General features: G+C 33.8%; 2 protein-coding genes across 3 annotated transcripts; both read left to right on the forward strand.

The window, feature by feature from the left end:
- Window positions 1-1,210: 1,210 nt before the first annotated feature.
- LOC133192377 (bridge-like lipid transfer protein family member 1) lies at window positions 1,211-7,154 on the forward strand (the record flags this gene model as incomplete). Its single annotated transcript, XM_061328392.1, has 5 exons — window positions 1,211-1,414; window positions 1,710-1,910; window positions 3,414-3,576; window positions 3,730-4,122; window positions 7,008-7,154. Coding segments are annotated over 5 exons (1,108 nt in total), but the record flags the coding sequence as incomplete, so codon positions are not given.
- Window positions 7,155-7,422: 268 nt separating this feature from the next.
- On the forward strand, window positions 7,423-18,336 carry LOC133191841 (bridge-like lipid transfer protein family member 1). 2 transcript variants are annotated; one of them, XM_061327568.1, is made up of 15 exons: window positions 7,423-7,661; window positions 7,868-8,083; window positions 8,289-8,447; window positions 8,904-9,050; window positions 9,896-10,111; window positions 11,358-11,622; window positions 13,907-14,064; window positions 14,311-14,509; window positions 14,789-15,006; window positions 15,231-15,485; window positions 15,857-16,030; window positions 16,339-16,509; window positions 16,807-16,935; window positions 17,502-17,646; window positions 17,919-18,336. In XM_061327568.1, exons 1-15 carry the CDS (start codon window positions 7,433-7,435, stop codon window positions 18,130-18,132), a joined length of 2,895 nt encoding a protein of 964 aa, XP_061183552.1. In that variant the 5' UTR covers window positions 7,423-7,432; the 3' UTR covers window positions 18,133-18,336. The 2 variants fall into 2 exon arrangements, with proteins under 2 accessions (XP_061183552.1, XP_061183553.1); XM_061327569.1 differs by lacking the exon at window positions 9,896-10,111.
- The last annotated feature ends 4,454 nt before the right edge of the window (window positions 18,337-22,790 follow it).

Below are 22,790 nucleotides of genomic sequence, written 5' to 3' on the forward strand. Positions count from 1 at the left end.
TTAGAAATTGATTTATTTTGGTGAAAAATTAATATACCACAAAACTGTGTTTAAATATTCATGTTATTTATAGGTGCGAACGTCTTCTTTGTTCAATATTTATTATATGTTTCTATATACGTGTAGTGTGATTTTCTTAACAGTTAAAAAATGACTGTCGCATGAGAATTGATACTGCTCAGAAAGAAATGGATCATCAATTTCAACTGCCTTTTATAGTTACATTGTTTATTGGTAATCTCATTTCTGAGTAAGCTCCGCCCATTAAATTAATTAACCCCGCCCACTGGGACTGCTGGGACTGCTTTCTGGGACTGCTGGGACTGCTTTCTGGGACAGCTGGGACTGCTCTGGGACCGCTGTGGGACTGCTCTGGGACTGCTTTGTGTCAGGTTGGGTCTGGTTGGTACTGTACTACGGATAAAACTTTTTTGAAACAGTTTTACATATCGTGGCGTGATATTTTGTCCATTATAATTCATCTCTGATACAGATAATACGCGAGGTTTTGTTTGGGTTGGATCTTCCCTTACTCCAGAACTGTGTAGATTTTTTCTATATGTTAGTGTACAAGTGCTACAATTTTCTTTTAATTGAGCTAGAATAGAATGCCTGGTATGGAATTGTACAGTGCATGCATTTTTTTTTTCCGAATGAACATAATCCTCTTCTAGGGCCTGTCTAGAACCCCACTATCACCTCCTCCCCCCTTCCTTTTTCGAAATACATGTAACTGGATCTGCCTCTAAATTTGTAAACGTGTTAGAACAAAAGCAACTTCAGGGTTTATATTGACAAACTCAAAGTATCTTGGATGAAGAAATCAAATATCGTCTAGAGTTTATACAATTGTACGTATTATTAAGTTTATTTAAATAATTTAAAACCCAATTTTATGCTCGCGACGTCATTACGTCTTAAGGAATAACGTCAACGTTGTTTTGATGCACCTTACAAAAATGATCATAAAATAGTGAAAAAATTAGATATTTTTAAAAGTTATGTATTTTTGCATTCAGAAAGAGTCAGGCTATCAATATTTACCAAAAAGTCAATTTGTGAAATTTTGACCTTAAGGGCCCTTTTCTCATGATGGCAGTCATTTAATATATGACTGTATAGCAAAGAGAAATTTTAAGTACATGTGCAGATGCACCTGTGGAGAAGTTAAATACGCACATGAAATAACCTAGCTATTATATTTTATTAGGACTCCAGATTCCATGTTGTCTAAATCGTCCCAGCCCTACTCCCAGTACTCTAACAGTCCTATGTTAGATGAAAGGTCCCCGAGATGGGCGGTCAGAGACTCAGACTCCTCCTCCTTATCCTCAGAGTCATCGTCCCAGTCATCTGACGATCAGGAGGGGAAGGGCACCCTCACACGAGATGTAGTATTTGAAGAGGGTGAAAAGTAAGTAAAAATTTGTGTGGGTTTGGCTACTTGTGTATATGATACACTTTCACTTTTAATTACTGTTTAGTCAGAGTTGAATAATTTCTTTGTGACCTTGACCAAGGTGTCTGACCTTCTGGAGTATTCGTTTAAACCAAGTTGCAAACAAACTTTGACCTTATTTCTTATGATAAATGAAAGATAAAACAATCATGAAATTGTATAATCATACTGAAAAATGAAAAAGTTCTATATTATAAAGTTATTGCACAATATTCTACAGACTCTGAAATGCTTTGTTTCCTTCATCTAGGACAAATTCCATGGAAAGCTTGGATTTTTCTAGTAAACAGAACACACTGACCCCCAGTCTGGGGAGTGGGGGGTCGTCATCAAAGTCCACCACAGCCCCAGAACCCAACATCGACTTTGAACTGGATGTCAAGGTATTCATTGACAATGGGAAATGTGTGCTGCATCCCAAGGAAGTCAAAGAAGAGGACACAGCTAAAAAGTAAGATTATTTTAATTACTGAATTTAAAAAAAAAAAACAAAAAGTAAAAATAAATTTATTTGTTTTTATAATAGCAAAAACTAAAAAAAAATAGAAATATGTCCATAGGACATGAATATATAGTATATTAGTAATGCAACATTTTAACGAAAATTGAGAAAGTGAGGTCAAGGACAAAGGAAAGGTCAAGGTGAAAAAATATTGATGCAGTTGAATAGCTTACATCAGTATGTATCAGCATATGAAGTTTGACACTAATTTAAGAAAAGTGAGGTCAAGGTCAAAGGAAAGATCAAGGTCAAAAATTGTTGATGCAGTTGAAATGGTTACATCAGTATGTATTAGCATATGAAGTTTGATAAAAATATTATGAATGGTTTCTTTAAAACTGAGCTAAACACTTACTTAAGGAAAGTGAGGTCAAGGGCAAAGGAAAGGTCAAGGTCAAAAAATATTGATGCAGTTGAATAGCTCTCATCAGTATGTATCAGCATATGAAGTTTGATAACACTATCTCGAATGGTATCTTTAAAACTGAGCTAAAAACTTATTTAAGAAAAGTGAGGTCAAGGTCAAAGGAAAGGTCAAGGTATAAAATATTGATGCAGTTGAATAGCTCTCATAAGTTTGTATCACCATATGAAGTTTGTTAAAAATATCTTGAATTGTTTCATTAAAACTGAGCTAAACACTAATTTAAGAAAAGTGAGGTCATGGTCAAAGGAAAGGTCAAGGTCAAAAAATGTTGATGCAGTTGCATAGCTCTCATCAATATCTATCAGCATATGAAGTTTGATGAAAATATCTTGGATAGTTTCTTTGAAACTGAGCTTTGAACAGAGCTAAACGCAAAGTGTGACGGAAGGACGGAAGACGGACATGACAAACACTATATGCCCTGGCCATATTCATGGCGGGGCATAAAAATTCTAAAATAAAAGATTATGCAAAGATGTATATAGGCTTTAATACTGGTTCCTTGGTTATTTTCGCCCCATGTTATTTTTGCCTGTTCACACTCGCAAACAATTTTGTCACATTTTAAATTAGCCCAATCACAATTCTGTTTAAGAAATTATACATGTACTGAGTTTTTTGAATTTGCCTCGTTTTTAATTTGCCCACCTGTGAGTAGAGTGAAAAGGGAAAAAATAAAATGGGGGCAAAAATTTCCCTATTTACAGTAGATATACATGTGCATTGTGGTTGCAATGAAGTTCATTACATGTAATACATGTACATTATACAGTCGGCATAATATTAATGCCAATGATAAAATGAATCAGTTGAACTTCAAGTATTGCATGTATGAAAAATCTAGGTTCAAATACATGTGTAATTTAATAGATAGGGTACTTTAATCTACAAGTAACATTCTGGAAATGAAAGTGAACTTAATAGTACAAGTATATGGGAATGGCAGTATTTTTTGTTCTAGCAATATATTATACAGATCTTTTACTGTTAATCATTTTAAGTGAGTTTATACTTGATTTTCAAAGACAACAAAAGAGAGAGAAGACACCTGACCCCATGTTGTCCCCGACATCTAAGAAGAAGATGACCTCCACCCCTATGTCAGCCCCAGGGAAGAAGCCCCAGGCAGCCCAGCATGTTCAGCAGATAGAGGATACGGTCTTCTTCTTACCCAGCATTGATCTCAAAGTAAGGTTCATTTTGTCTGTGATAATAAACTGGAATTAACAATTATAGAAAGTTGCTATTTTCAGATTTGGAAGAATTTTAAGGGCTTAAAAAGTATGTTCATGCACCCTACAGAGTTTCTGCTTGCCGAAAAACCTTAACATTCCATTGTAGGTGCATTATAATTCCAAAACTCACAACTGTGACTCAGAACTTAAGTCTAAGTCATCTGTTGACTCATTTGAATCGGAGGAAACAGGAAAGAGAAAATCACCCTCTCCTGAACCGAGTCCATTAGACCAGGACTCGGTCCCTCGTATGAAATCCTGGCCTCCCTCTCATTTCCCAACAGTAACAGTGACAGTTGATGAGGAGCAGGAGGAGGTGATGTTGAGGAGGAGGTGCAGTCCTCCTCCCCCTCCTATAAAGGTCCCTCCTCGTCCTCAACCCCATTTTACTTTGGAGTCGTTAGAATCTAGAGAGAGTACATCATCCATGCCATCTAAGAAGTCTGGTGTCAAGAAAGCTAATCTGTATGCCTGGTTGTCACTGCAGTCATTGCCAGAGGTAAGTTGTACATAATTATGTATCATATGCACTGATATTGTGACCCAAGAGTGATTTTGTTAAATATTGTAGAGATTACTATTAGCTTAAGAGTGATATTAAATACAGTCTACTGTTAGTAATATTTTTTTTTTCTTCAACATGTTTAAATGTATATTGTTACACCTTTAAAAATGTGTTCCTATAAAAATCCGTACTGTCTTAAGGTCTCGAGCAAAATGCGTTTTGTCGATCCCTTGAACCAAACTGTTTGCAGTTTGGTTCTTGCATTGGGGCTTACAAAACGCATGTTGCCCTCGACCCCGGTCAATAAATGAATATTCATAATTATGTATGTACATGTATGTACTGCATATTGATACAGGTATACTTATTGAAAACTAAATGATGCAATCATATGTAAGCGGTACTCAAATTTCCTGGAAGTTATCCCAATCCAAAGCTGTTTTGTCATTACTAACAATAAAGAATTCAAATTAAACTTACTAATATACACGTAGATATTTTAATGTTTTTGACATAAAACTTTTGATTAAATCTTTTTTTTTTATTTTTACTGATAATTATTACAGAGATCTGATTTGATAAAGAAGGTTTGTAGAATAATTAAAGATGAAAACCAGAATTTCCTTTCCTCATACTCCAGAAACTTCTCTTTTTTTGTTTTCTTCAATCCAATTCTTAATTGTATGTTGTTTTATTTTGTAACCAGAGGGCAGGATTATTTCTGTTATTTGATTGGTCATTTAGAATATTATGTGGAAAGGACACACAAAATCATGCAACTTGAACAGTATATGGAATTACAGAAATAGCTTGAATAATCTGCATTTATTTAATAACTATTTTGATTTTTATACGCCCGTCTTAAGACGGGACGTATTATGATATAGCCTTCATGTCCGTCCATCCGTCCGTCTGTTAGCTTTTTCCTGTCCAGCTCATAACTTTAATACTATTAGGCCTAGAATTATCAAACTTTGTCAGCTGATACGTCTTGGGTAGAAGGTGTGTTGCGCATTAAAAGTAGGTTGCTCTGACCTTTAATTAAGATGCTATGGCCAAATATGGAAAAATCCTGTCCGGCTCATAACTAGAAAACTACTGGACTTAGAATCATCAAACTTGGCCAATTTATGCATCTTAGGTAGAAGGTGTGTCGCGACCTATTTCAAGGTCACTGTGACCTTTAATTTAGTGAATTTTTTTTTAAAAACTGTGTCTCTATACTATTCAATTACACAATCCCCAAAAGTGTAAGAATGTTGCAATATCCTTATTAAAAAATGTTAAATCAAGAAAATACTTATTTTTTTTTCATTATGTATATACTTTACAGCTATCTATAACAAATGTAATGTTATAAGAGAAATTCCACCTCTCCCATGGGTGTAATCATCAGGCACTGTCAAGGAAATTTTGATAACAGAAAATTACATGTCAAATTAGAGAGAAATTAATGAGTTTTAGTGTGAGGAACTAAACTGGTAGAGCATCTCTGATCAAGCAGGTGTTATCTATATCTTCTGGGAATTGGGCAAAGGAATCAGTGTTGGTAAATGAATCTAGTTGGCTAGCCTTTTAACTTTTAAAATGAATTTGCTGAAAAGTAATGAAAACTGACTTAATATTGTATAATAAACTAATTTGATATTGTATAATATACCAGTAATTAAAACTAATTAGACGGGGGGGGGGGGGGGGGGGGGGGGTTCAGCATGTAGTTTTGTCTGTTTGTCAATATGAACTGCAGCTTAAAACCAGTCTGACATTAAATCTAAAAAAAAATCATCAAGTATTTTTTTTTTTAAAATGTTAATGGTAGATAGTCCCTACAAATCTAAGAGACATGCAGTAACCTTATTTAAAATATTGCATCAAGATTACACAAGTTTTTGTTTCTTTTTATAAATCTTTGTAACAAATTAAAAAAAAAATCTCAGTTTTCAAAGGAATGACATAAATATGCATTTTTATTACAGTACAGGCTATTAAAGTAGATAGTGCAGATCCATTCATCCCTTGGGAGTAATGAATGGACATGCATGCATCCAGTTAAAGATTAATTAATAAGTTCAATGTAGGAAGGCTAGCTGCTTCAATCATTTCTGTTAGAGCATCTCTGATTAAGCAGCTCTTATCTGTATCCTTTGGGAATTAGACAAAAAAACTGCTTGTCAGTTTATAGCTTGTCTTTTGATGGCCAGCCTTTTATTTTCAAAATTAATTTGGTATAGATTAAATTGTTAAGACTATTTTGATATTGTTTAATATGATATTTTTATTTAATTTTTTGAAAATATCAAATAAATATGAAAGATGGGGGGGGGGGGGGTGCAGATGGCCATTTGTCAAGGTCTAACACAACCAGTTGAGAAATTTATTATAATTAGTGCCTGCACTACAGGAAATGTATAAACATCAAATATTATAAGGAATCATGGAAATCTTTGAATTAAGGTTGACATGATTTTCTTGCACCCTAAACTGTTTATGATAATTGAACAATATTTGACGGGCGTATCATGCTGTTGCGGGGCACTTTATTTTTTAACTAATTATTTTTCCTGAATTCTTATTCTTACTGTTAAGTGTCAGCATACAGAAAGGAAAGTTTACCTTCCACTCAAGCATTTGTTACGATATTTGTATTATATTTTTTCAAAACTCTTTTTTAAAACTATGTAATCAAGAAGATTTCTTTCAGATATTTTCAAATTATTTCTCTCTATCTGATAGTTTCTTTAGATTTTTATCTACATCTGTACAATCATGTACTTCCGGTTGGATGCCTCAATTGAAAAAAAAATCATGAAACATAATTGTCCATCATTGAATAATTTACATGTACTAATCTGCTCTAAGTCTTGCTTATTTCTCTTCAGGAAATGGTCATCAGCCCATGTATATTGGATTTTCTGGAACAAGCTTTGGAGCCAATTCCCATAGGTGTCACCATGCTGCAGCAGAACAAGAAAGGTCTGAACATAAAACAATATTGCATGTACATAGAAATGCTACTTGCTCTTTAATATGCCATAAAAATAGAGCCATAATATGAGAGTGCCACTGTCAAACCTTGTTATCTCAAACAAGATGGGGGGGGGGGGGGCTTCAAGATATCTGAGGATAATTTTGCATAAGGAAAAAGTGGTGGGCTTTCCAGCTCACTTTGATACAGTGTATATCCATGGTATTCTAGATATGGATGTTTAATGTACTTAAGTTCAACTCTATTTATAAAATGACATTATATACTACATTAAATGTTGTTTCTCAATGGTTACTTTCAGCAGAAGATCATGAAGAAATGGAAACCTCCTACAGTTCACTGGGTACTATGGTAACCCAGACATCTTTCCCTGTGGATGTGGTAGTTTTTATCCGCGTGGAGCCCTCCATCATCCGCTTTAACTGTCTGCCCAGCTCACGTGTGGAGTGTCTGCTGAAGGTCCCAGCACTAGAGACGGTGTTCTCCACTAAGAGTACTGATATTGATACCTCCTTAGCTGAGGGTACACCTCCTCTCAAATCTAAAGGTAGCTTTCAGAGATCTGTCTTTGATATGTGTACATGTATTTACTATTTGTATATTTTTGCATGAGGTAAAAATTTCAAGTGTTGGTGTACTCTAATGATATTTTTCATCAAAAAAGTGTATAAACTCTGATGTAACTGAATACTTCTGATACATTATTTTGAAATTGAACACTTCTAATATACATGTACATGTATTATACTTTAGCATCAAAACTGAGAGAAAGGAACCCGAGTGGATCTCGTCTCCTTGGTGATGCACGCCCTCGGGCCAGCAGTACAAACTCTTCAGGTGATGGTAGCTCAATGTCAACAGGGGGTCTGAGTTTTACTGGAGCCATGTCAGATTTTTCCCTGTATATATTCCATCCTTATGGGGGAGGGGTACAGAGAAAATTAAACACAACCACAGGATATAACCTAGGTAGGATTATTGAAGATCTCTAAGGTCCTTATATGCATATATCAAAATTGAATTATATTTATTTTATATTGAATATTTAAACCTGAATACAAGTAACTTTTAATTATCATTTATTTACATGTACAGATCTTGAGATGGACAACATGTCCATGAAACAATTGAAAGAAGCTTACTGTATTTCATTCTCTATTTTTGTTTTCAAAAGGAAGCATTCAGGAAAATGAACCTGCATGGTCAGAACAAACTAGACGTGACATGCTTAGTCTCAATGTCGAGTTTGTAAAGATCAACATCTCGAGAAGTCGAAAAATAGAACTACGAGCCCTGGACAAAGAGGCCAAGTCAAACATTGTCAGGTTCTCAGGTAGAGAGCTGGTGATAATTGTAGCATATAAAAACTGATAATCCAGTTAACATTTACAACAGTTCGTTATATTTCATAGTTGTGAAAGTTTAGAAACCATTTAAAGAATTGCACAGTAGATTTCAAAGTAATGCAATATTGTAAATTACCTGTTATTCTTGACGACTCATACATGTATTTGTGATTCGAAAGTTTGATCCCATCTGCATTTTTTTTTAATGGAAATATTCAACATAAAAATACTTTTAATTATATAAATTGTTTGCAGTCCAAAAAAAAAAAAATGCATTGGTAAGTGAAAGAAAGTTGAAAAACTTATGGATATTTCTTATATGTGAATAAAATTTTGATTACAGCATTATTATGTGATTATTTATAAAGTTCATGATTTCTAGGCAAGCATGAATCTCACTTTTTAGAAGTTTTATTACTTTCCTGTTTTTTGTCATTTTGTAGCTATTTGTGATATTGGGTCTGCAGCATTTAAGTATGACATGAGGCGATTGTCAGAAATTCTCTCCTTCCCTAAAGCCTGGTACAACAGAAGTCTGGCCAGGCGTATGTTTCTGGGAGATGAAAGTTACATCCATGTGGCAGACGACGGTGAGTTAGGGATGTTTTGTTGTGTATTGGAAGTTGTTCCTCTTCTGTTGACTTTCATTGCTACATTTAATTATGCAAATTGGTTTTTTCAATTGCTAGATCTAGATCATTTGCTTGTTGCATTATTATTTTCATTTTCAAATTGAATTTGGTTAAAAAATGTATTAGAGATTTATTCAATTTGTGCATGAGAAGTTTTATATTCAGTTTCACTTAGATATAATTTCTGAATATCTCTATGAAGTTTAAGTTCTGGAAAGCAATGTTTTCCTTTGATATGTGTACAGTTCCTGGGAACAGGTATTAACACAGTAACAAGTTCTAAGTGTTGAAGTGAGATATGACTTATATATAATTCTAACAGTTAGAAAGTCCTGTCAATTACTTACATCCCCCCCCCCCCCCCTTCTTCCTTATATGTCATTTAAGCTGATTTCAATTAAGATTTTAGTGCCAAGTACACCTTTTTTTTGATATTTCTTCAATGATAGTAAAAAAATAGTAAAAAAAAAGTCTGAAAAAATAAATCATAAAATTATTGACTTCATTTTTTTTTTACATAACAATTATATGATAATGTCATATGCAGTTTATTACAGATTAGTATACTTGGCTTTCCAAACCTTTCCTTTATCGAGCTACTAAAAAAAAAAAAAATCAGTCAACTTTCCTGAATGTATTACCTTTAATTCTGACTGCAGTCTTGTAATAGTTTATCGAGCCTTGCCAGGGATTGTACACCTTTAATTCTGACTGCAGTCTTGTAATAGTTTATCGAGCCTTGCCAGGGATTGTACACCTTTCAGCTTTTATGTTTAGCTTTGCTGTTGTGTGGTGCTTTACAGAATCTGATTCAACCTCCACCGGAAGCTCCCAGGGGGATAGCCCCGTGAGGGGCCCCGTCTCTAAACTCTTTACTTCCTCCCCCTCCCTCTCCCAGTCCAACAACCTGAGTGTTGTGATCCCCGGTCACCATCGGCGAAGCTCCTCAGGGGACAAGATCAAAGTTCAACTCAGCTCTGACCTTAAACAACAGATTGACAGCAAATTTGTGCGAACAGGTTTGGTGTCTTTAATATCAATATAAATATAGTTTGTTTAGAAAAATATGTATCATCAATTTACATTTCAGATTGAAGCAAATTTTGGGTGCTCTTAAGTTGCCCTTAATCAGAATTTTAATGCACATGTCAAACACATGTCTGATACATATATAATGTATATATGACTGTATGATCTACTGGATTAGATTAAAATAGATCAGTCTAGAATCTGAACATCTGTTTTGTATGTGTCATTATACGGTATATACTCACCTATAAGTCGGTCCGCTTATAAGTCGGTTGCATTCTTTAAGCTTATATTAGAGGGATTGACCCTCTAAAATACCAATCATTTTATGACTCGCCTATAAGTCGGACACAGAGTTTTGGACCAAAGTTTAACTCCCAAATAACCGACTTATAGTCGAGTATATACGGTAGTTAAAAAAAAATTCTAAATAGCACATGAATGCAAAATAAAAGTTTCTGAAAATATGCTAAAAAATATAGATTTCTTATATAAAGCTGAATTTGAAAGTTTCAGATGCATGTGACATGATTTTTCAAAATGTATTTTCTAGCAAAATAATTCAGTTGCAGTAAGATTGTATCAGCATCAATCAGTGCCTTCTATTTATAGCAAAAAAATAAAAATTATGAAACTTAGGATTTTAATATTTAGCTTTTCAGGCATCACTATAAAAAAAAAATTGGATTATGTATTATATTACATATCAACTAACTTTGAATGCTCAAAAATTGGATTAAAGAAATGGTTTTTATGTTGAGTTTCTGTTATATGTCATGATATGTAGTTTTCAATATTTTTTTCAGTAAATTTGGATATTTAAAGATACACTGTGTATACGTGCATGTCAGTTATATTTTTGTATAAACAAGTTCTGATGTAAGGTCAGTGTAGATTTTTAATTAGGTTTACACATGTTTACTGTGAAATCGCTAATATTCAGGGTTTAATTTGTGTTGTTTTCATAGTATGGAGAGACCCACAAATTCTTGTCCTTCTCGAAGTGTTAAGCTTTCAATGTGTTTCTTCTTCACCCAAGAAATCAAATCACAAACCAATACTTTTTCCTCAAAACCACTAAAATTTGACCCCACAAAAACAAGTGATTTTACAGTAATTTACATGTATATACATGTATATTTACTATTTTTACATTTACATGGTTGTTGTGTTATGTGACTGTCTTACATCGTCTAATTGTTTCCTAAAATAAAATCTTGATGTCTTAAATTTTAGCCTCCATGCCACAGTCCCCTACCGATTTGATGTCCCAGGATTCCTTCACTTATCCTCACACAGGAACTCCAGGCTCAACAGCAAAGACTCCTGGGAAGCACAAATCTCTTCTCCACCAATCAGAAACTGGGAGACATAAAAGTCACCATAGCAGCAGTCATGTGACACCAAAATCTGTTTCCTGGGAGACCTTGGTGCTCTTTGCTGTTAATCTAGCCAAGTTGGATTTACATGTCAACATGAGCAATGTCATGGGAAACACTGTGTAAGGCATAATGAGGGTACTGAACTAATTAACAAATAATTAAAATGTATTGTATAAGCTAATCTTTATTTATACTCAATAAAATATGATTTTTAGCTCTTCTGAGCCAAAGGCTATGGCCTTTTTTGTGGTGTGCGTAAACTTTTTAGAATATGGGCCATAACTCAAGAACCCCTTGGCCAATTATTGTCAAATTTGTCACAGGGTATCCTTGACCCAAGGGCTCCCGTTATACTAAAACTAGGGTTGTGACCCTTAAACAAGGGGAGATAATTAGGAAAAAAGAAACAAACGTACTGGTTGCTAAAAAATCTTCTTCTCAAGAACCACTGGGCAGATTTCACCAAACTTACACAAAAGGATCAGGATATGTTGTAGATTAAAAATTGTTCAAGGCATCACCCTGGGGCAAAGGGTGCGGTCTCAAGGTCACTTCAAAGTTGACCAAAAATTACATTTTATTAAAATGTTGATATTTTGCTTACTATAAGGACTGGGATCTTCAAATCTTGTCAGTTGATGCATCTAAGAACCTCATATCACGTTGACTCAAAAGTAGGTCATGATGACCTACTTTTAAAATTTTGCGGCCATTCTTTTTCAAAATGATTTAGAGGCATATTTTGAACAATATAAGGCCTATGATATTCAAACTTTGTCAGTTGATGTATCTTGGGTCCTCTGAGTACGTTGACTAAAAAGTAGGTCACCTTGACCTACTTTTTGAATTTTATGGCTAATCTTTTTCAAAACAATTAAGGTCATTGATTCGAATACTGAGAGGTTAAGAATTATTAAATCTTGTAAGATGATGCATCTTGGGGCCATAAAACATATTTATTAGAAAGTAGGTCACAGTGACCCACTTTTTGAACTTTGCAGGCATTCGATTTCAAAGCATTTTAGAGGCATAATTTGGACATTTTAAGGCCTATAATTATAAAACTTTGTAAGTTGATGCATCTTGGTTCCTCAAAAATGTCAACTGAAAAGTAGGTCATTGTGACATACATTTCAATTTATATGACTATGATTAAATATTTGGGTACTAATTGGCTTAGAATCATCAAACTTTGTCAGTTGATGCATCTTGGGTCTTCAGAGTAAGTGGACTGAAAAGTAGGTCACCATGACCTACTTTTGAAAATTTATGGCCTTAATTAAATATTTCAGGTACTAATTTGCTTACAACCATCAAACTTGGTCAGTTGAAGCGTCTTGGGTCTTTGGAGTAGGTCAAATGAAAAGTAGGTCACCATGACCTACATTTGAAAAGTTAAGGCTTTACTTAAAAATTCCAGGTACTAATTGGCTTAGAATTATCAAAACTTTGTCAGTTGATGCATCTTGGGTCCGCAGAGTTAGTTGACTGTAAAAGAGGTTACTGTGACCTATTTTTGGAAATTTAGGGCTTTATTTAAATATATCAGGTACTTATGAGCTTAGAATCATCAAGTTTTTTCAGTCGATGCATCTTGGGTCCTCAAAGTATGTCATCTGAAAAGTAGGTCACTGTGACCTACTTTTGAAATTTTATGGTTATAATTCTAAAAATATTTTAGGTATTAATTGGCTTAGAATCATCAAACTTAGTTGATGCATCTTGGATCCTCAGAGACTGACAAGTGATAAGTAGGTCACCATGACCTACTCTCGGGTACTAATTGGCTCAGAATCATCTTGGGTTCTCAGAGTGTTTCATCTAAAATGTAGGTCATGATGACCTGCCTTTGGAATTTCAAGGCTTTATCTAAATATACAGGATACTTAAAGGCTTCAAATAGAAGTGATAGGTTGTACAGTTTATCAGAAGTGTGATTCAAGGCCTTTGGGCCTCTTGTTGCTTATGGCCTAAGTTGTGAAATGCTTTCAGTGTATCTTTAAAAATCAAAATCATTAAATCATTCAGGATTTGAAATCAATTCTAATACATTAATTTGATGTAAATTTATTAGTGACTGTATAGAACAACCTAAGGGAGGTTGTGAAGTATATGTAGCATTTTCTGAAGGTCATATTACAAGGTCAAATTCAGGCGAATTACATGGTGATCGATTTGGAGAATTTTTAAAGTGCCAAATCTAAAACAGATGATATAGACTACTTCATGTACATACATGCTAGAAGGCATCCATTTCTTAACCTGATTTCAAGGACAAGTATAATTTATATGATACCATACTTATGAGAATCTAAAAACACATACATAAAATATTAAGAACATTTGATTAACAAATTAAATTTGTGGAGACTTTCTTGTTGTTAATTTAACCTTGTCTCTCAGGTGGACCACACAGGAAATCAAAAGTCAGGGGAGTCTGTCCATTCACAGTAACGGTCATCGTGACCTGAGGATCACCGCCGGTACAGGGAATTCCCACTTTGACTCTCGGGGTGGAGTAGTAGGAGGAACCATTGACCTCAATGACCTTAATCTCTTCGGTAAATTTGTTAACTACATGTACAATTTTTTAAAATAAAAGCTTTTGTTTGATCAAAGACGAATTTGATAGGCATTAAATTGTTAAATTCTGAATGAGAGATAAGACAAAACAGGTATTCAGGCAAGGTCGTCTTTATGTATATTTTCTCATTCAAGTGTACAGTATATGTATTGGTATTTTTTCTCTTATGTTGTAAAGTATGTTAAATAAAACACATATAAAAACATAATGTTTCTAAAAACAGTGGAAGTTAATGAAGATCCTGAACAAGGGAAGCAACCCTTACACAGTATGGGAGTCTCGCTGTACACCATTGAGTGTCGTATGGATTACATGGGCTCCAGTGTCCTGATGGCTCGACTCAATGAATTCAGAATTGCTCTGAAGGATGAATGGCTTGTCCAAGATAAACCAACAAGTGACACTCCTTTGGCCACTACAAGGTACATCATATTACAAAATGAAATATTTAAGGAAAAACACAGTCAAGTTAGTACATGTATATAGAATGGTGAACATCATTCATTTCTGAAAAAAAAAATGAAAAAAGATTTTATTCATTTTAAGGTTTAATTAAACTTTTATGGTGTATGTTAAATTTTTTGTGTACTCTGTCTCCTAGAAGTTAACTTTAAAAGCATGAAAGAAAAACATCATAAGTAATTAAGATATACGCTGCAGTAAAATATATTTGAAAGATGAAATGATTGCCTTCTATTTAGGCCTGCTATCTTGTTTGCCCATGGCGACCTGCACTGGGAACAGTTCCACATGATGATCTCTCGCTCCACCACTCCAGATATCATTAAAATGGTCTCCAAAATAGAAGAGTTTTTCATGAACCAATTTACTAGTAGCAGGCGTGTGTTGATGACTCTTGGCCCCAAGTCAGGAGCAAAGAGAGGAAGTGAACGCAGAAAAATGTCTGATGATGTTGATTGTAAGATCATTTATTGTTATTTAGTTAGAGTTTTTTTGGTGCTTTTTGCGAAATGGTCACATTATTTTGGAGAAGAATTTTATCCCTTTCGCAAGAAAAGGCACTTACTTCTTTGCTTGAAAATTTGAAAACTTTAAATTTTTTGTAGCTTCAGAAACTTCGAGTGCAAAACTGTTTAACATAATGTCAGAATTGACATACATGCATGAATATCACTCTTCTAGGTATATGGGACATTCGGCACCACAGACACTGGCAGAGAGCTCTAGAACTTGTGGTTGGATGCCGTTTTTCTATGCTGCCTAGCATGATGCCAAAGGAGGGCACAATACTCGGTGGGAACATGACCTTGAAAGGCAAAAACCTGACCTTGGCCTGTTTCCATGGGATGAATTTCAAAGCCAAGTCATGGGCTCTATTTACAATGCATGAACCTTACATAATATTTGCCACTGAGTCTCAACAGCTGCCTGAAGGAGGTAAGTCAGAAATTACGTAGAAAAAACAGATCCTTTAGAGCCATTGGAAGCTGAAATCAGCAGCCTGCATTGTACAGTTTATAAAAAAATGGCTCAAACCAATAAAGTAGTACTGTTGAATTTCGGTATCTTGAATATTAACACCTCGAAACCATAGATATGTCGAAGTGATTTGGAAGTCCCAACCACATATTTTTAAAAAAATTTACCCTTGATATCTTGAATCCTCAGATATCTCAAAGTTCTTGGTCTCATCAAGTTCAAGATAACAAGGTTTGACTGTATCTTAAAAGTAAAATGCAGAGCATTTACAGTAAAGTATTTACACTGTGTGTATGTACTCAGGGTTGACATGTTTATTTTATGCCCAGGAATCCATGTGATCCAGAATCTGAACTTTTACATTGGGCATGACCTGACACAGCATACGAAGGAGCAGCACATGGCCTACATCTGTATGCTGAGTCGGGGCCACTCTATGCCTCCTTCCTTCACAAGTGTCCAGGAGTGGTTCCACTACACTCTAGCCACATCTGATATCAAAGGTAGGGGCAACAGAGCTTTGTTACCCCTCCCCCCCATCCTTTTAGGTAATGGTAGAAATAATGAAAACCTCCCTCAAGATAAGATCTCATACACTTCTCTTCAAAAATTTATAGCTAGATCCTAGGTGGTGTTAATTAAGCCTCTTGTTTGAAAAAAGCATCTTTCTCTCCACAGTAGTACTTGTACATTAAATATATGGCAGTACCAATACATCAAATAAAAATATAGAGTCCCAGTCTCTCTGGTCAATAGCTACATGTAACTTTGTGCCAGATTTGTCAAATACATGTAATTATGTATTTTTCAGGACTTGACTGCTTCCCACAGATGCTTCATGAAGAAGATGCTCTGGAAGCGCGTCGGATCAGGAAGGTACAGGCCTATAGTCACGACACGGAGATGATCTTTCTCCTGCCCTCTCTCCAACTCCAGCTAAAAACCATTCACAACCAGTCTCAACATGAGCCAAAACCTGATGGTATTTATGCAAATGTTAAATTGGAAAGAAAAGAAATATTTTTATTTTTCAACTATGAAGTCAAATTTGCTCTCTGTAAATTTTGTATGATCCAAAATCCAAATTATAAACATGAAATAAAAGCTCAAATTCAAAAGGTTAAATTATTTCAACATTTAAACATTACAATAAAACACAGGTACATGTAGTTGGATAAAAAAAAATGTTGATGTTGAAAGCAAATTGAATTATTTCTTATCATCGTCACCATACTTCTTTTTGTTGATTATCAACATTTTATTTCATTTTTATTCCCAGACCCTCGTCCTGTTGTGGAGTGCAGTTTTGTCACAGAGTTTGAGGATCATATTTTTGTTGCCATGGATGCAGAGGTCATTCTGTTCCTTCATGACCTTATTCTGTCATATATCAAGGAGAAGGACAAAGGTAGGGACATAGTGATTAAACATTCCATAAAGGTATACAACTGTGACAAAACATTCCATAAAGGTAGACAACTGTGACAAAACATTCCATAAAGGTAGACAACTGTGACAAAATATTCCATTAAGGTAGACAACTGTGACAAAACATTCCATAAAGGTAGACAACTGTGTCAAAACTTCTGTAAAGACATCTCCATCTGTTGGCTTATTTGATTTTAAGGTTAATAAAAAAAAAGAATGTTCAGATTTCCATTCATAATTTGAAATATGTATTTTTTACTTTCTTTGGACAGTAGCATTGTATTTATATGTACTTGGTGCTTATCCTTAAAAATACAGTCACTGTGTATTTTCTTATTTTTCATGAAAACTTTACCATTATTTTACATATTTAGAGAATCTCAAAAAAATTACCCAAACATAAAGCTTTCTACTAAAAAAAAGGCATTTAATATATTTCACAACTGGTTGACACACTTTATAAGCCAGCTGTAGCCAAAATTATGTGAAATGTTGATTTAAACTTGGTTAATTATAGATTAAAAGTGACTGCAAAACAATTTTTAGGGACTAAACCTCCATACGGAACAAGTTCTAAATCTCCACGAACCCCAGAAACAGAGAGAAAGAGGATTACAGACCCCACATCTGCTCTGAAGGAGGACTGGAGGGTGTTCGAATGTAATACTTGGCATCTAGAGCCCACAGTCAGGTAAGTGTTGTAAGAGACTATGAATGATAAGGCTTTTTGCAAGTTCATGGCATAATGAAATGTGAACATAATTCAAACTACAAGATTGTTGCATTCTTGATAATGTGAAATATATTTACATGACTGTATATTGCATTTAATTTTCTTTCAAAAGAATGATATGCAAATTATAATGAACCTAATGCACAAATATAATTTTAGAAAGCTTTCTCTAAAGTACAATAAGAATCAAAGCAGATTTGAGATAGAAATGGCCAACTTATATTTTACAGACTTCTGCACTGGGCCAGTAAAGGTAAAGAAATCGACACAGTGGTAGTGGACTATGTCTTACAGAAGCTAGGATTTTCTCATGCTCGAGTCACCATTCCAAAATGGATGCAGAGAGGATTCATGGACCCACTAGACAAACTGTTATCATTCCTGATAGAAAAGCTCATTCTCGCTCTCAAAACTCAAGAAAAAGAAGTTGCTGAGGATGCATAGATTTTTTTTTAAACAGAAAAAAAATATGTGTCAACTTTAGCTTTTACCTTTAGTGTGATGTTTTATGGTAAATGTATAGACAATCAGAATATAGAAAATTTAACCTTTTTTGGGAGTGTTAAACATTTTTATGATTAATGTACTTTTTGAATATTTTAATTGTAATTCAATGAAGTATAAAGTGCACAGTAACTTGTATCAAATAATGGTTAATATAAAGTTATTCATTATAATTATTATATAATAATAATGTTTTTATAATGGAAATTAAGAAAATATTTATAAGTTTGAAAAAGAGCTTCACACATGAATTGGTGTGCAAAATTCCAAATACCGGTAGGTTTTTCTTCTTTTAAAAAGAAGAAAAGAATACTTTGATAAGATTTTAAGATCTGTATAATTTTGTATAAACAAGTACAATACATGTAAGACAGTGTGTAAATATGGCTAGTAATTATAATTATATATAATATATTGATTAAAACTGTACAACAGTATCATAATCATTTGTGTGAGTTGTATATGTTCCATAATGTAAGTAAGTCATAATATTTACATAGACCTGTACAAGTACTGTAGTACAGTATGTACATGTACCGGTATAACAGATGTGCTAAATTTACTATATGTACATGTACCTAACTCAAACATGGTTACATTTTGGAGAGCAAATGTACAGAAGCTAGTCTTAATATTAATCTGAATTCTTTTTGTGTCTACTAGCTTCAAATATAAATTTCTTATTGGCTAATGATTTCAATTTTAAAAACATTATAGGAACCCATTTAAGTTGTCACTTATCGTTGAACTGTGTTATATATTTTTAATACTTTGCACAGTGGTTAACTCTAATATTGAATTATTGAAAGAACTGTGTTTTTAAGTACTTTCATAAATGATTAAAAAGTTGTAATACAACTGTGATTGTTTTAAGAGAAGGCATTTAATTGTGTAATTAATTGTGAAAAAATGGGGCATTGTGATTGAGATTCTTCTTAATTTTACATTATTTCATAATTACCTGTACAGATATATATACCTGTATAAAATTGTACTTGCCAGTCCCCCCAAAACAGCAGGATACTTCTGAAAACATTTTTTTCTCTCTTCTGAAAATATTTCAGTATTTACTATGCATTAGGCATATTTGTCATTGAATTTTTTGGAAGAGAGACATCAATATTTACAGAAATGTCAATTCAGGGATGATTTTCTTAATCAGAAATGTCCTGCCTCCTTATATTTTCTTGCTTATTGTAAGAATGTTAGATAGAGACTGAATATATATAACAATTTTTGTGTGTATATGGTTAAGAAATGCATAATAATCAATACAGTGTATAATGTTATGTACAGGTATTACTACATGTATGTGGAACTATGATTTAAGTATTTTTAACTTCATTGTCTCAAAATGCACTGTATCTTGCAGATACTCAAATTCCAGTTTATTTTGCTCATGACATTTCTATACATAGCAGAGCTGTACTAGCTTCTACATTGTATGTATTTGATTCATCAAGAAATCTAACCAAAGCTATGGAGTTATAGTTAGTATTATTTTTTATAATCTCTTTTCTTCCAGATTCATAAAATTTGTATATTGAAATTCAATAGAAATTTTTATACAGTCACATTTAACTGCCACAAATCATGTTCGAAACTTTCCACTATTCTGGTCATGCTTTTTACTTTACTACTTTACGTTTGTCAATTCGTCACCATGTCTGTTTACAGCCCCACCCCTCACCCTTTATCTCACAGATCTCATTTTTGCAGTGTGGTTAAGTCGCATGTCTTAATTTGTCACAAAATTAATAAGTTAATTTAATGTCATCGCCGAAATTGAAAAGCACAGGTTGTTCATAGAAGTGTTGTAGATAGATTTATTGCACAGTGCCTGTGATAACGAGATGTTTATAACGAAATATTTACATTTCCAATGTCTTTGTCCGAGATAAAACTACAAATAGTAAAAATACTTTATTTCTACATAAATCTACTGATTCATCGATAGGCGTGGTTAAAAAGAATCACATGCGGGGCGGGAAAAATAGAGACAGAAGCGGGGCTTGTAGCTCGTGAATTTGCAGAATCAAGAGCATGTAAATATAAGGAATAACTGTCAGATTTTTTGGTTTCATGAAGATGATCAATCGATTGGCTTGCGTGATAATTTTATGCATAAACGCCATCGGCATTTATGCAAATTATCACTCAAGCCAATCGATTGATCACATCATGAAACCAAAAAATTAGACAGTTATTCCTTAAATAACTCATTTACGGGTAAAATAGTATTTCTAGTCTAGACAGATAGTTCTTGTGCAATTTTAAAAAAATCTATAGAGAATTTTTTTTTTGGAAGTTTAATTAAACAGCTTTTTTTTTTTAAATGAAAAAAGTTTAAGAATATTTTTTATCACAACAAAAACAAATTCTATAAGATTCTTTGTGGAAAGCAACCAGTATATTAAATGTAAGTTGAAAAAATACATTAAATTCTCTGACATATATTTCAATATTACATTTTATATGCTGTGGTACAGGGAAGACAAAGTCTGTGGGATATCAGGATTTTTTTTAACACCCACATTAAAAATAAAAACTGTCCTGTATAATTATGTACATCAAAGAATATCTTATCACTTTGTAATGTATCCTGTATTATTTACATCTGAGTTTCCTGAATGGTGTGAACAAGACAACACTCCCTAACTTTTATATTCCTTCTAACATTAGAACCCCTAGACCAAGTACCTTGTTATGTCCTTACATTTGTTTCTGTTAAAGATTAATAAAAACCGGTAACACAAAAACTGTTTTGTTTTGTTTGATAAAATGATTTATTATATGGTGGATTTGAAGCTTTAGACATTTCCGTCTGTCAGTGCATGTAAGGTAATGCTTATCAGCCTGGATATTTATTATTTATCAGATGCTACCAATGCCTATAAAAATCTGGGGTCCTCATAGATCATTTAGCTGAGTTGGTGACCATCCCTAAGAGCTCTATTTTAACAAAGGGCATTATACCTTTACCCAAGGGCACTCTTTGGGTAAAGTTTGAGTCAGATGGGGCCTGTTACAGAAAATATGCTCCAGAAAAGGATTTTACACAGAGAGGTTTTCTGACCTTTCCTCTAGAAAATTGGCTCAAGTACACTATGCACACTCTATCCACAGGCTTTCTATGGATGAAGTACAAGTCCAAATGGGCCAAGGAGAGAGGAGAGGAAAAGGATTTCACACAAAGAGATTTTCGACTTTGAACTTTCATCTAAAAATTTTGTTCAAGGTCACTGCACACCGTCAACCCATGTGCACTCTAATGGGTGAAGTATGAGCATAACTGGGCCAAGGGGAGAGAAAATATGCTCCAGACAAGGATTTAACACAAAGAAATTTCTTACCTTGACCTTTCACCAGTTAATTCATTCAAGGTCAATGAACACCCTCAACCCATGGACACTCTATGGGTGAAGAATGAGTTCAACTGGACCTCAGAGATAAAAAAATAAACTATTGACAGGGATTTTATGCAAAGATTTTCTGACCTTGACTTTATCTAGAAAATGTCAAGGCCACTAAACACCCACTACCCATGGGCCCTCTATGGGTGAAGTTTAAGCCAAACTGGGCTCAAGGTGAGAGAAAATATGCTCCAGACAATGATTTTACAAAGAGATGTTTTTTAACCTTGATATTTGATCTCCATGGGCACTCTATGGGTTGAGTTCATCTAGGCCAAGCAGAGAGAAAAATGTTCTCTGCAAAAAGAAATTGGATGGACTGATGGATGGACAGTCAGACTGATCACTACAGAACACCAAAGCAGTGGGGGCCTAATTATTCACTTTGTTGAAATTACTTTCTTTCCAGACATTTATATTAATTGAAACCCATGGAGTTACATACTGCTGAACTTTGACTTTCAATTCCCTAATAAATAAGCATAAATGGTATACATTATATTATATGATTAACTTATATTCAGTCCTTAACCTTTTGAAAGGTCAAAAATTAAGGTTTCCTTCCTAACATCACATTAAAACAGTTGAAATATGTAATTGTGACCTTGACTTGTTTTTCTATTCAGCTACAAACTTTTGGCAATTTAAAACTGAAAGTTAAATGACCCTCTTCCTGTAGATATCATACCCACCACAATTGTGATCTTGACCTTTCTAGCATGATAACTAAAGATGAACCAGAGTACCCAGTATGGCTTTTTCTTCTGGTAAGTTAATCATTTAATTTAAAGTTCAACAGAACTGACATACATGTACATGTATTAATTTTCAATAGATCAAAAATATACAGCTATCTTGAAGTGCATGTACAATGTACATGTATCAGTCCTAACCAAACATGTAGTAAATAAAGACAGCTATATACATTTTTTTTTATAATTTATTTAAGAATTCATGCCAATGGGAAGAAATAAATGTTTATTTTCTTTGTACTTCATATATGAATGCATGTATTCACATCATAATTTATAAACATAAAACTCTTCACAACCAATTTATAGAGATTATCATTCAAGTATTAATTATATCAAATTTAAAATAAGACATTTTCAGTTTAGTAGGAAATTAACAGAGATCTGGGAATTACTTTAAACTAATTTTATACAGAAAAAAGACATTTCTTTG

The sequence above is a fragment of the Saccostrea echinata genome, unplaced genomic scaffold (genome assembly GCF_033153115.1).
Source record: "Saccostrea echinata isolate AGI-Se365-2 ecotype Australia unplaced genomic scaffold, CSIRO_AGI_Sech_v1 ptg000025l, whole genome shotgun sequence".
NCBI lineage: Eukaryota > Metazoa > Mollusca > Bivalvia > Ostreida > Ostreidae > Saccostrea > Saccostrea echinata.